The sequence below is a fragment of the Hemiscyllium ocellatum genome, chromosome 7, assembly GCF_020745735.1.
Source record: "Hemiscyllium ocellatum isolate sHemOce1 chromosome 7, sHemOce1.pat.X.cur, whole genome shotgun sequence".
NCBI lineage: Eukaryota > Metazoa > Chordata > Chondrichthyes > Orectolobiformes > Hemiscylliidae > Hemiscyllium > Hemiscyllium ocellatum.
In genome coordinates, this window is record NC_083407.1 from 114,628,490 (window position 1) to 114,643,407 (window position 14,918).

Below are 14,918 nucleotides of genomic sequence, written 5' to 3' on the forward strand. Positions count from 1 at the left end.
CTCACATCTGATTTGTCAAGGGTCATCCCATCAGTTGTGATCGTAACAGTTAAGTAAATGTCCATCCAGCTTGGAAAAAGAATGCTGGTGCGGCATGGAATTCTGTTTAGCCTATTCTAAAAGCAATGCAGAGGCACAGGAGAGACTTCAAAAAGAAAGAAACCAGATCTGAAGATAGAAATATTAAAGTATGAACAGATTGTTCTTTGAAAAACAAAATAGCCTTTAGGCGTATGGATACATTGGCAAGACCAGTATTTCTTGACTGACTTAACTGTCTTTGAACAGACAGTGATTTAGGAGAAAGTGAGGACTGGATATCAGTGTCAAAGTGTGGTGCTGGAAAAGCACAGCTGATCAGGATGAAGAGCTCATGCTCGAAACGTCAACTCCTGCTCTTCAGATGCTGCGTGGCCAGCTGTGCTTTTCCAGCACCACACTTTTTGATGATAATGAATGATTTCCCAGGCTATTTCACAGGGCGGTTATGGATCAACAACAGTGCTGTTGGTTTGGAGCCACATAAAAGCCGGATTATCTGAGGACAGCAGGTTTCTGAGGCAGACATGTTTTTAAAATGATTTCATTATCATTTACCTTCTTAGCTTTCAAAACTAGTTTTAAACAATGAATTTAAATTTTGTCACTTGTTATGGTGGGATTTCTGCCAAGTCCCCATGGCCTCTGGGATTACTAGTCCAGTGGTATTATCGTCTGACAACTGCTGAGCATTTTGGAAAGATTTAGCCAAAGTAGACGAAGCAAAAGTGTATTTCTACTTCTGTGGAACAGCAATATTGACTGCCATCCAGTAAAAGAATCAGCAAGAACTCAAGTAGGAAACTTAGAAGAAATACAGTAATATAAATGTAGAACTCCAGTTATCACAATGTGAAATGAAACTTACAACCTATCTAGCTCCTCTTTAAATAAGTTTGAAGGAGAGGGAATAAATGATTATGTTGATAGACGAGTAAGCAAATTTTGGTGGAGTCAAATGGCCTGTTTTTGTGTTGTATAATTATATCATTCTGTGGAAGATTAGCTTTTAAATGCCCACTGAATTTTGTCATGGGTGTCATCGTTTTGTATTTTTCTAGTTTGTCAAACAGATCATCGGAGGAGCTGATAGCAGAAGTTACCAAGGATATGCTGATGCAGACTTCATCTGAGGAGCTTCAGGCAGAGAGACAGAGGATTGAAGATGAAAAACGCAGAATTGAACAGGCCAGGTGGCGCTCTCCTTTTCTTTGTCACCTTCTCCAGCTCCATACTTCCTGCATCTCTATTCCATTTGAGCCCCTTGTGCCTTCTGAATTTCTTTGCCCTCTCACTGGTGTGTCACTGCTGCTTAGGCTCTGGAATTCTGTGTCTGAATACCTCCACCTTTCACCCTCTCAACTACCACCACCAAATTCCTCCCACAACCATCCTTGAAATCTAGCTCCTTGACTAATGATTTGGCTATCTGTCCTGTCTGAAAGAGGAGAAAGTGAGGACTACATTTTCTGGGGATCAGGGCCGAAATGAGTGGCGGTGGAAAAGCACAGCTGGTCAGGCAGCATCCGAGGAGTCGGAGAGCCGAAGTTTCGGGCATAAGCTCATTCCTGCTGAAGGGCTTGTGCCTGAAATGTTGTCCTGCTCATCGGATGCTGCCTGACTTGCAGTGCTTTGCCAGTGCCATACTTTTCAATTCTATCTTAATATCCCCTTAATGCCTTGATGTTGCATTGTTTGTTAATTAAACTTTGTAAAATGCTTTGGATTTGCTTTGGTTCTATAACTGTAAGGTAAGTGCTGGTTCTTGACTTTAGTTTGGGCTCAGGTGTAAAAGGACAACAGTTCGTGTGATTAGGATTTTCAAAATTTCAGTTTTGCTGTGAGAGCAAAATCCTGACACCTTTCAAAAATACAAGAGCAATCTTTGAATCTTTGTTGTATTGCAGATTGAAGAAGGAACGGGAGTTGTGGAAGAGCCAGTACAGTCAAACACTGTGTGAGGAAATTACAGAGCAAGTTGTGGATTACTCTGTAAGGAAATGTGCTATTCAGGAGCTAAGGTAATGAGTAACAAGGCACGAAGCATTTGGAAAACTAAGGAAGAATGGAATTCCACCTCTCATGCATGACTCGGCATTTGGGGACGGAATGGATGGAGTGGGAGGGAGAACAGGAGTGGGCTCGTGGAGGGAGTGGAGAGAGGATTGGGATTGAGATAGCAGTGGGTGGAGGGAAGAGGAGAGACAAGGGGAGGAATGGAGCAGGAGAGATGGGAGCTAAGAGTGAGGAGGAGTTAGGGAGACCAGTATGGGAGGGTTGGGACTTGTGGAAGGGAAGAGTGGGGCAGAATAATGGTTAAGGAGAGGGGCAGAAGCAAACTGGGAGATGGATGAGGGAGGGGAACAGGATGGTGGCAGTGAGAGTGGTTGTGGAAAGATGGGAATGTATATGGGGGTGAGGGGCAACAGTTTTCAAGCTTTGGACCATGTTCCTACAGAATTTTAATTTCTGTGAAAGGCCAGGGTGGTACCGATGAACACAGCATGTCACAATGTCTCCTTAACCTCATTAAATTGCAGAAGTTAATGAGGTTAAGGAGAAACTTGCCCTCAGCCCTTTGCTTTGTCCCTTTTAGGCTTGCAGTGGAGGCAGACAGGCGAGCCCGGATTAACCGCTGTTCAACAGAGTTCTGCAGCTGCCTCATTAAAGAAACACTGGACAGTGAGATCTTCCAAGTAGTGAAGGAGACTCTGCAGGAAGTGCATTGTTTCTGCAAATATTTAAAGAAGTAAGTGAAAGAAAAAAGGTCCAATTCTTAGAATTGCTGACTGCAAGTGACAGAATAAAGAAAAAACATTTCTATCTAGAACTGCTTTTCTCCAAATTTTTCGTTTGAGTACCTTCAACGGCTTTTTAACTCAATGCTCTGCTAGATGGAGAGCTACTGCAGAAGCTCGGAAACGCCTGAGGAATGAAATGTGGACATTCCCAGCAGCTCCAGGCATGGCTGGGCCCAACTGCAAACTGAGTCCCCACCTGGAGAATCCAGACCTGCCACACGATGACAACCTCAGCATCTCATGTCTCCGGTAATGTGTGTTTACAGTCAAAGCAAACTCTTTTGTCTACTTCTACGATGGTGGTTACTCTCCAAACAAGCCACCTCCCCACCCCATTCACCTTTTGCATCTTTTGTCTATTGTGCTTATCCAGCTTCTACCTGAAATAGATCAACACTATTTTCCTTGCTGTGCCACAGTGAGTTTGACAATCCAACTGCTAATGCCTCGCAAACTTTACTGAATTCTTTGCAGATGTGACAAAACACATTGATGAAGGTAGAGCAGTGAGTGTGGTGTACGTAGGTTTTAATAAGGTGTTTGATGTGGTTCTCCATGATATGCTCATTTAGAAAGTAAGGCATAGGATACAAGGAAATCTAGCTGTCTGGATACAGAATTGGCTGGCCCGTAGAAGATAGATGATAGGAGTAGATGGAAAGTATTCAACCTGGAGCTCAGTGACCAGTGGTGTTCTGAGGGATCTGTTTTTGGACATTTCTTGTGAATCTTATAAGTGACTTGGATGAGGAAGTGGAAGGGTGGGTTAGTTAAGTTTGCCAACAGTTTGGGGGAATTGTGGATAATGTGGAGGGCTGCTGTAGGTTGCAACGGGACTTTGACAGGATGCAGAACTGGGCTGATAAATGGCAGATGGAGTTCAACCTGGAAAAAGGTATGAAGTGATTCATTTTGGAAGGTCAGAATTGAATGCAGATTTCAGGGTTAAAGGCCGGATTCTTGGACGAACAGATGGATCTTGGGGTCCACATACATACATCCCTCAAAGTTCCCACCCAAGTTGATAAGGTTGTTAAGAGGGTGGTAAAGTGTGTTGGCTTTCATTTGCAGCAGTATTGAATTTAAGAGCCATGAGGTTATGGTACCACTCTATAAAGCCTTGGTTCAACCACACTTGGAATATTGTGTTCAGTTCTGGTCACTTCATTATAGGAAGGATGTGGAAGCTTTAGAGAGGGTGCAGAGGAGATTTACCAGGATTCTGCCTGGACTGGAGGGCATGTCTTATGAAGAAAGGTTGAGGGAGCTAGGGCTTTTCTCATTGGAGCGAAGAAGGATGAGAGGTGACTTTGTAGAGGTGTGCAAGATGATGATAGAGTAGATAGCCAGAGATGTTTTCCCAGGGCGCAAATGGCTATCACAAGGGAACGTTCTTTTAAGGTTTAGGGGAGATGTCAGAAGTCAGTTCTTTACAAAGTGCAGTTGTTGCTTGGAATGCACTACCAGCAGTGGTAGTAGAGTCAGATACATTAGGGACATTTAAGCAACTCTTGGATTGGCACATAAATGATAGTAAATATATGGTATACAGGTTAGTTTGATCTTGGAATAAAATAAAAGGTCGGCACAACATTGAGGCCAAAGGACCTGTATTGTGCTGTACTGTTCTATGATATATGTGAAGGAAGGTTGTCTTGCATTACCACCTGGATTCATTCCTGGCTGTTCCATTTACCACTTCAGTGTTGCATTCCTGTGGATTGGTCATTTGTTTCTTCAGTTAGCTTCTGATTCCTGAAATGAAGAATATCAATGCAGATGTTTATTTTGCAGTGGTATCCTTCCTAAGCGAAATCATGTCCCATCCACCTTCCTTATTCAAGTACTTGAATGCTGGAATCCTATTCCCCGTCAACGCTTGCGCCGGCTGTGTTGGTTGGTATGTTTAAGTCTTGAGACTAAAGAAACCAGCATTGATGTGTAATAGTTAGAGGCAGAAATACTAACTATTGTTCCTTTAATCATCTGATATAAGCTTTTAGATGTGCTAAAAACACCTGTCATGTAATCTGTTCCTGTAACCTGTCCATAACCCTAATAAGTACACTATTGTTAGAATGGATATAGGGTACAATTTGGCGTGATGACATGAGAAAATACCTAAAGAACCTGTGACGAACACTTTTTTTGTTTTCCCATTGTGTTGCAGATTGCTGCAGAGGAGGAAGGAGACTGCTCATCAAATGAAGGTTCAAAACATTTACCAGCAGCTCCTCTGGTACTGGAACATCTGTCATATTTTGTGCCATAACTTCAGTGTAAATACTAATCATAATTTTCTCCTTTTAAGAAAGGATAGTACCATACTGCTTACTCAATCGTCAGTTTATAGATCGTACCCGAGCATTGTTCCTGTTTATGTAGCATGATGCCAACACATTTGCAAATCATGCTGGCCTTTTGCATTTATTTTACATGTTTTGGGCGGCACGGTGACACAGTGGTTAGCACTGTTGTCTCACAGCGCCTGAGACCCGGGTTCAGATCCCGACTGTGTGGAGTTTGCACGTTCTCCCCGTGTCTGCGTGGGTTTCCTCCGAGTGCTCCGGTTTCCTCCCACAGTCCAAAGATGTGTGGGTCAGGTGAATTGGCCATGCTAAATTGCCCGTAGTGTTAGGTAAGGGGTTAATGTAGGGGTATGGGTGGATTGCGCTTCGGCGGGTCAATGTGGACTTGTTGGGCCGAAGGGCCTGTTTCCACACTGTAAGTAATCTAATCTAATCTAATATCAGTTACAAAGATGCTACTTTAATGGTATCAGCCAAATCAGATATTTCAGGCAGGCTAAGCAGTTGCTCAGTCATCTTCCATCCTCCCTTGTCCATTGTCTCTTATCCACTGAATTGGTTTTCTTGCATTTGAATTCACTTGCTCAAAGTGTTAGTTCTTGAAACAAATTCCCAAATTGACCATGGTGGTCAGAAACTTTGTCAATAGCAATCTATTAAGTAAATTGTTCCTACAATTTGATACACGACTAGCTATAAAATTTAATCATTCACCATGTTGCGTTGTTGTAATGTGTTTGAATATCCACATTATTGAATACTAATTTCCGGAAAAATTGCAAAAATCTTTGCAATTGGCCAGACAAGTTTCACATTTCAGGCTTTATAAAATATTGTTGTAAATGCTTCCACATTATACTGAGTTATGGCATAGAATGTGCAAATTACATCCTCAAAAGCATGTCCATTGAAAGTGGACGCAATTATACAGACCGACGTTGAGAGTGAGAAATCTGGGTCAGAAACAATCTTGGTGCTAAAGTTAAATAAGAGTAATTACATGGGAATGTGGGGACAGAGTTATTTGGAATGTACTGAAAAAGGTATTTAGCAGAAAAGATAGTTGAGAAATAATGGCGGATGTTTAAGAAAATAGTTTGCAACAAAGATGTATTCCAGTGAGGAAGAGAGGGACAAGCCAACCATGGTTAGCTAGTGAAGTTAAGGACAATATCAAATTGAAATGAAAAGTTTACAATGTGAAAGGACTAGGAGGTAAACCAGAGGATTGGGTAAAGTTTGAAAGTCCAACAAACGATGACCAAAAAAAAAGAAGAAAATAAATTGAGTGCAAATTAACACGTAACAGAAAAACGGAACAGTAAGAACTTTTTTAAATAAATAAAATTGAAAAAAGGGGCAACATCTTAGAGAACGGGAAATAATAATGGGGAAGTGGGAAATGACAGAATGGTTGTCAAATATTTTGCATTGGTCTTCATGTTAGAGGACACTAATAGCACTCTAAAAATGCTAAGTAAGCAGCTTAAATGAGGTGCGAAGTACTAAATATTCAAGGAACTGAAAATTCATTGAAAATGAGCTGGGGAGGAAATAAACCCAATAACTATCACTAGAGAAAAAGTACTATGGAAACTAAACTGAGCTGAAGGCTAATCCACTCCTGAACCTGATGGGATACGTTCTAGAACATACTAAGTTACTGCAGAGATAGAGGATGCACTGGTAATAAACTTCCAGGAATTCTTAGGTTCTGGAAAAGTCCCAGTGTAACATTCTGCTTCAAAAAGAAGGAAACAAAACTCAGTTAACCATCGGCCAGTTAGCTTAACATCTTGTTGGAAGAATGTTAGCGGATGTTATAGTAGGCCATTTAGAAATACATAAGATGATCAAGTAGAATTAGCATGGTTTAATGAAGAGGAAATCATGCCTGACAAATTTATCACAGTTCTGAGGAAATATCAAGTAAGATAGATAAAGGGAGCCAGCAGATCTAATACATTTAGATTTCCAAAGACTTTCATTAAAGTTCCACACACAAGGCTGCTTAAACTCCTGTGATTTTTGGGGTTATTTGTTAGCATGGATAGAGGACTTTTCAACTAATAGAAGACAGTGGGTTGTGATAAAGAGGCATTTTAAGGATGACAAACTAGAGTGGAAGTGCCAAAGGGATCAATGCTGGGACCATACTTGGTTAGAATGTACATGACTTGGATAAGGGGAGTGAATATAGTATTGAGAAATTTGCAGGTGACACAAAAAAGGTGGGGAGACTAGTGGTGAGGATGACAGATGAAATCTCCAGACAAGTTAAATGATTGGGTAAAAACTTGGCAGATGGCGTATAACATGAAAATGTGAAGTTATGCATCTTTGCAGAAAGAATAGAGCAGTTGAAGTTTTCAATGGAGAAAGAGTGTGGAAAGCTGGGATAAAGAGGGATTTGGGAGTCCCAGTGCATGAATCACAAAAAGCTAACGTTAAAGTTCAGCTGGTAATAAGGAAGCAAATGGAATTTTGGCCTTTATTTAAAAGGACAAGGAGTATATAAATATTGAGGTTTTGCTAAAACTGTGCAAGACACTCGTAAAACCACATCTAGAATACTGTGAACAGTTCAGTGCACTAATCTAAGGCAAGATATACAAGCTTTAGAGGCTTGTATAAATTATTTGTATCAAACTACACAAAGAAGGTTACTATGTTGATCCTGAGGATTGGAGAGATTTTCCTATAAGAAGAGGTTGAGTTGTTTGGGCTTATACTCATTGGAGTTTCGAAGAATGAGAGGAGACCCTATTGAAGCGTATGAGGTTCTTAGAAGGATATATGCTGTGTGTTTGCCCTTGTGGAAGAGTCTAGGATGAGAGCAGAAACCCAAAATAAGGGATTGCACACTTACGACAAATGAGGCATTTCTTCTGACGGTAATGAATCTGTGGAATTCTGTACTATGGGAGACTGTTGAGACCTCCGAGGCCATTAAGTATATTCAGGATGGGATAGACAGGCTTTTAATTAGTTAGCGAATCAATGGTTTTGGGGAAAAGGAAGGATATGGAGTAGAGGATTATTGTATCAGCCATGTTTGACTGGAATGAGGCTGCAGACTTGATGGGTTGACTGACCTTTACATCTTGTGGAGGAATATTTCCATGAACAGTGTAGTTTGATATAAATTATTTTTATGCTAATATGTCCTCCCTATGATGACAATGAAGCACGATGCAGCAGTTATTCTCACATCTGCATTTTAATTTCACTTTTAGTGAAGCTGCCTGGACTCCTTTGGATTTGTTCACATTGGTGGCAGATAACTTCCCAACTCGTCAAGACAGAATCTTCTGGAAGGTTGTTCTGCTGTTGCCAAGTGATGATCAATATGGACTTAGTGATAACAACAGGTTCTGTACCTATTGTCTTCCTGAATCTTTGTATCAAATATTTTGTTAAATGTCAGCAATTTTGCTGTTATAACCAATTGTAAACTTGTGCACAGCTCCTGCTTTTTCATTTGACTAGCTGCTTGAGCTGGTTAGTGTGGTGCTGGAAAAGCACAGCAGGTCAGGCAGCATCCGAGGATCAGGAAAATCTATGTTTTAGGATTCATATTCTTGTTGAACGGCTTTTGCCCGAAACATCGATTTTCCTGTGCACACTTACGACAATCTTACCACTCTAACCTTGACTCTAATCTCCAGCATCTGCAGTACCCACTTCTGCTTGCTTGAGCTGGTTGTCTAGTCAAACAAAGACACAGTTCTCTGCAAGACGGCACTTTTGGTCATCATTTTGAAAATAATGTGGGTGGTCTTGCCAAAGATCATGCTGTCAACCAGAGTGGTCCAGGTCTTAAAAGTGCTATTGTTTATAAAGTATATGGCTTCTTCCTGCATTCTTTGTGTTTGGGAGCCAGGTTCACTTGCAGCAGGGAGGGAGATGACTGGTTGGTCATGTTCATTTGATTTCTCCTTGTTCCTGTTGCCTAGACTGATATTAATCCATTTAATCACTACCTCACTCAAACTGAGCTGTATCAAGTGGCCAGTGGAGCATTTTGAACTCTAGTTAAAATTAGTATTCCAAGATAGAAATCTTGACTCCAGCCTGAAGAGTAGAGTCCAATTGAAGTGATTTCTCAGTAGTTTGCCTGAGATCAGCAAACTCTGCAAAGACTTTTGTTGTTTGCAAAGTTCTACCTTCTACAAACAATAGCCATGAAGGAACACTGCTGTGAAAATACTCTGAAACTTGTGAAAAATAAGCTTGTGATTGAGCATTTATGGTACTGTTGTGCAGACACTGAGTGAGATTATAGGATCTATTCTGTATGCTGGCACTTAAATTCACACCAATTTAACATATTGCTGGTGCCTGGATTGAAAGAAGATGATGCCAGTGTACCAGCATTTCACACACATTAAAGATACCCCTACCCCTGGCAGTTGCAGTATTGTAATGATCCTCGGAGCTATTGTTGTGACTAATGACTAATTTAATTATAAAATCTAAAAAAGTTTGCAATTTTCTTTGAACGTATTGATCGAGATATTCATTTTTAAATTTTAAACCAACTGTGGTTAAATGCTTTTTGTTTTAAGAACTTTGATTGATTGGCTGAAAGCAAAATTCCAAGGAACTGAAAAGCTGGATGATGCTGATAATGTCATTCAGACACATCTATGTGAAGCAGTGAAGAAGGACGAAGCAATTGATGTACTTGTGCACATCTGTGTTAAGGTAAGGGCCTCTCACACAGCTTTTGAAAGGCTGTATAAATGTAACAGTTTTTAAAGTTGACTTGGAAAGGTTCAGTAACATTTCAGTGTTCTTTCAGAAGTTACATTAACATCTGGTTCACTCTGATAGTGATCTGTGTGTTTTTTTTAAAAACCCAGTTGACTAAAGGCCCTCTAAGTAACACAGACGTGGATGCAATGGAACAGCGGAAGGAACTGCTGGGAACATCTGCTCTGATCCTCTTGCTACCAGCTCGAGAAGAAGGCACTGACCAGGAGGAGGAGGAAGTGTACTGGCTGTCAGCAATGCTGCAAGTCAGACAACTTTTACAAGCTAAACCTTTAAATCCTGCAGTTCCACTGGTCATCCTTGTTCCTTGCGAAGAAACATCATTGAATGAGAAAGAGGTGATAGAAGGTGAGACCTGGAGCCAATGTTATGAATGAGTAGCGGAATAATGAAAACAAACTGAGAAATTGAAACATTATTCTTAAATTTGAACTTTTGCCTTGAGCATGATTTCTAATAACGAATCATGAGAAATGATTTGAGCAGTCAACTTAAAACAGTAGATGTTTAATATCTCAACCACTGTGTTTAGCTCGCGTATCTAGTTTAAAATAATGCATGTCATCAGTCTGGGTGGGATCCAGTTTGGAAAGTTGGTGCAGACTTGGGCTGTATGGCCTCATTCTGCACTGTAGGGATTCTATGATTCTATCAACCATCATCAAGGTGGAGCATGCTCAAGGGGCTAAATGACTTACTCCTCCTGTTTCCCAGGTTTTGATAAATTTGAAGGGCATCAGGGTAGGTTGTAATGGTGAGAGATTGTGAAAGCATTTTAACAGGATTTTCCTTACTGTCTTGGAAACTTTAAGGGAGAATTTGATGTTTGACAGAAAACTAAAATTTAGGGAACAAAGGAGTAAATTGGAAAGGCATTAGAAAAAGTGATCACAGAAATTGGAAGCTGTTTGTTTGACTGACATCATTTCCATATCTATTTAATGAGAGCTTTTGTGCAGGTTCTGAAACAATCTGTAATTTTGTGTCCCAGCTATTGCTTGATTTGCTCCTTAGAAATTTAGATGACAGTGACAGCACTATTTTAGACTTTCATAGGGCTTTTTATCACTTGCATAATGGGAACTCTATCCAGCTTCATTATTCTGTGGCAAAGGCAACGGATATTTCATTGGAACTTTTATGCATATACAAGTAATTGATATAAATGTTTATTTTCTTTCAAGGTCTAAAACTTGAAGAGCTAGTAGCCACTCACCTCGTGTCTGAGTATTTGATTGTCCTGATCCCGGGAAAAAGCAACTACCTTCAGGGATCAAACAAGGTAAAATTTCGTTATTGTGTTACAGACCTTTCAAGTTGGCTTATTGAGACCTAACAGTGGAACATCTTAATTATTGGCTTACTATTTCGGTGTCAGTTTGACGGAATGATCTATGATTCAGATGGTTATAGATTTAAGCCCAATTCCAAAAACTACTTAAATTCTCTTTGTCTTATAAAATATTTCCATGACATTTATCTCTTGCCAGGGTATTTAAGATGGAATGGAGGAAGTTAATTGATAAACTAATCCAATTTAGAGAGGATAAAACCTTTGGTCCAGGTAGGTTGTATCTGTGCATGGGGAAGAGCTAGCAAAGGTGTAATTCATAACTAAAGCAATCATATATTTGTGGGCAAGCAGCTGCTGGTTAGATAAACCACGCCAGGACTTGTTTGAAGATGGATTTGTATCCTGGCCAGTTAAGTTATCAGCCTGTATATCCTTCCAATAGGCCTGATGGCCGGCAGGTTTCCTGATTGTCATCTGCAGGACAGCCAATGGTAAGCCACTGTAGTATGTTGCCCATGAGTATGGACCAATACAATTGAAGTACATTGATCCAACCCTCAAATGAAAAGTAGATAAAAGTCAGGCAGACAATTGGATGGCATTTTGGCAGGAAGAACAAGAAACTATTCTTCCTGAAAAATAAGTATCTAAATGAAGTAGCGACTCAAAAGGATCTGGAGATAGTTACATAAATCAGTAAACTAGGAACACAGATGAATAAGATTTTTTCTTAAAATACAACAAAGCCTAGATATTAATTGAAAAGCAGAGAAGCTATGTTAAAATTGTATGCATTCTTGAATTGGACTACACTTGGAGTGCTGTGAACAATTGTCCCTTTTTCATGACAAGGATATTGTTCAAGGCAGCTCACCACCATCACGAGGGCATTTAGGGATGGGCAATGAATGCTGGCCCAGCCAGTGATGCCTCTGAATAGGAATAAAAAATGCTGAGAGTTTGCTAAATATGGTAATTTGTGGAACTTGAGCCACAATAAGGGCTTGTCTATGGTTCTGTCTTGTTCTGTAATGTGGTTCATTGGTAAAGCTTTTTGCAATGGGTTAGTCAATTACCAAGGAAGAAACCCACCAAGGTAACTAGGAATGGGCAATAAATGCAGCATCACACTCAAACTAAAATGAGACAAAACAGTCCAGTTGAAATAAAGATGGTAGATCTTATTTACCATTGTTTGCAAGTAGCTTCTCTGATCACTTGAATGATTTGTTTCTTTTCTCGCTCTAATTTCAGAATTGCTTTCTTTGTGCAGTGTCGAATCACTACACAGCTGTTGTGTGCAGGGCTTGTTTAATCTGGACAAGGACCAGTGTTTCAGTTTAGTTTTATGTATGGTTAACAAATGAATACAGTAGCAAACGTTTGTTGAAATGTTACATTGTGGGATTTATGTTGACGCACCTTTTCATTCAATCATTGACTCTCCCCATCCTTTTTGCTATAAACTGAACATGTAGAAGATAATAATTCCAGCACTGTTTTATTTTACCATTTGACAGTGAGATTTAAATATATGGATGCAATTTCTTTCAGGTCTCTGAAGCTGTAAGGTGGCTGGCCTCATGTTGTCCATCACCGCCAGAGCTTTGCTGCCAGACTCTGATCCAGTTCATTGAGGATGGGCTGTGCCGAGAGTTTAGTGACCAGTTTTACAATGATAAATCTGAAAGGCAACAGGCTGCATTGCCTTCCCAGGATCCCAGCTTCATTATTGAGTTTTACAACAATGTGCTGCGTTTCCTTGCAGAGGTAGTGTCCTCTGAACAACTGTACAACCTTTCTTGGCCAGTTGCTGAATTCTGTGGACCTGTTGCTCATGAAATAGTGGCACACAAAGAATGGAATTCCAGTAACCACCTAACCTGGCTAAGGAATGCAGTGCTGTCTTTTCAGCTGCCAGTGATGGATCTCCCTCCCTTGATTGGTAGGAATATTACCTTCTATAAGATGAATTCACACTCTTGGTGGCCACATCATTAACAATGCTGTTTTCTGTTCCTCATAGCTCCATGGGCTAAGGTTTGTGATATGATCTTCCATTACGTGTGTCAGGTCCCAGTGTCACAGCAAACTCGTCCATTGCTGCTTTCAAGGGTCGAGCATCTCCTGAACACAGTCTATAGCAAATGGAGAGACAGCTGTCCTTTGATGTTGCAAACCTCGACTGATGAGGGGCCATTGGTTTCAGAAATACCTTGGGATGAAATTGTTCTCATATGCATTGACCATCGATTGAGAGAATGCTTAGCCCCGAAACAACCTTGTGCTTCAGGTTAGTCTTGTCTCTGTTTTACATTTTCATTTTAAAATGGTCTGATTGTTGTAGCATTATAGTGGATTGTGAGGTTGAGAAGGGGAACATAGAGACAAGGAAATAAGGACCTTGCTCATATCAGGTTTTTTGGTTTTAGAACCTGAATTCTGATTGTGGCTGAAATGATGCTATTTGAGGGTGGAAACGGTTTGGTGTTTTGTGCTCTTAGTTCATTGTAAGGAACAGATGACTGTAATTGTATACTGAGAACCCAAAACAACTCAAATGAAATATAATATTTATTTTGAAATAATTATTGATGCAGGAAATGCAGTGCATATTGTGTAAATGGATTTTCAGGAGGAAATGTAAAAACATTGCTAATCTTCTCTAATGCAGAGAAATACCAAAAAATGGATTAAAAATACAATGTATGGGTGTAAGATTAAGGATAGGATATAAACAATAAACATAAAATTTTAAAAAGTGCAGGAGAGACTTGTGACATCTGATGTGTAACTTTTAAAAGTAGGGTTTTTTCTGAAAAAGAAAAGGTGTATGGGATTCTGGCACTGAATCTAACACAAGCAAAACTGAATCTGTTCAAGGGATTGGTTAGGCTGTGATTGTAACCAAGTAAGCCATTTGGGGTGTAGGACTTAAGAAAAGATGTGACAACTATAGGGAGGAAACAGAAAAGATTCATCAAGATATTGTCAGAAATGAGGAGCCTTAGCTATGAAGAGACATTTAAAAAAACTGGGTCTCATCGTAAAAATTAACAAGGTTCAGAGATGTAACAGATGTTAGGCAAGAATTGGTAACTTGATGACTTAAAATAATTTTTTAATGTAGAGGAGTGTTTGCATGTTATACTCTACCAGAAACTCAGGTGGTTGCAGACATAACGTTTTTGAAAGGCGAAGTTTTTTTATAAAAAGGAATTGTAAAGGTTATGGAGAAAGAACAAAAAGTGAGACAACACCCAGTTCCAAGTATCAATTCCTGTAACCTCCATAAATTCCTATGATTAGACCTCCCCACCAAATACTTGAATTAGTCATCACAAAAGTAATTTAATAAAGTTTGAAAGCAAGCTGCTTTATTGGGGCAAATAATTAAGCAATTACCAGTTTCAGGAAGTTTCCCCTCCTGCCTCTTTTTCTGTAAAGGCCCACTCACAATTGTTTTCCTTTTCTCCCAGAACTGTGATAATTGTGAACAGAATATGATTTATCGGTTCAGAATATAATATTTGGAAAATGCACCTCCATGCTAGCTTCCTTCCTCCACCCCCATCCCCAATCCAGCTTTGAGTAGAAATGTTACAGTGCAGAAAGAAGCCATTTGCCTATCATCTTAGTGTTGACTCTCCAAATCTGTGTCTTGCTTAATGCCAGTCTTTTATCCTATCCTCTCCCATA

At 40.0% G+C, this 14,918-nt stretch overlaps 1 protein-coding gene across 2 annotated transcripts in view; it reads left to right on the plus strand.

The window, feature by feature from the left end:
- Positions 1 to 14,918, plus strand: part of mcm3ap (minichromosome maintenance complex component 3 associated protein) — an 80,260-nt gene that overhangs the window by 55,553 nt on the left and 9,789 nt on the right. For both annotated transcript variants that reach the window (XM_060827694.1, XM_060827695.1), the window contains 11 exons: positions 1,101 to 1,232; positions 1,947 to 2,060; positions 2,636 to 2,788; positions 2,934 to 3,089; positions 5,011 to 5,079; positions 8,386 to 8,520; positions 9,718 to 9,856; positions 10,015 to 10,273; positions 11,110 to 11,207; positions 12,774 to 13,164; positions 13,246 to 13,512. In XM_060827694.1, the coding sequence (XP_060683677.1) occupies positions 1,101 to 1,232; positions 1,947 to 2,060; positions 2,636 to 2,788; positions 2,934 to 3,089; positions 5,011 to 5,079; positions 8,386 to 8,520; positions 9,718 to 9,856; positions 10,015 to 10,273; positions 11,110 to 11,207; positions 12,774 to 13,164; positions 13,246 to 13,512 (1,913 nt within the window). The remainder of the gene's footprint in view (positions 1 to 1,100; positions 1,233 to 1,946; positions 2,061 to 2,635; positions 2,789 to 2,933; positions 3,090 to 5,010; positions 5,080 to 8,385; positions 8,521 to 9,717; positions 9,857 to 10,014; positions 10,274 to 11,109; positions 11,208 to 12,773; positions 13,165 to 13,245; positions 13,513 to 14,918) is intronic.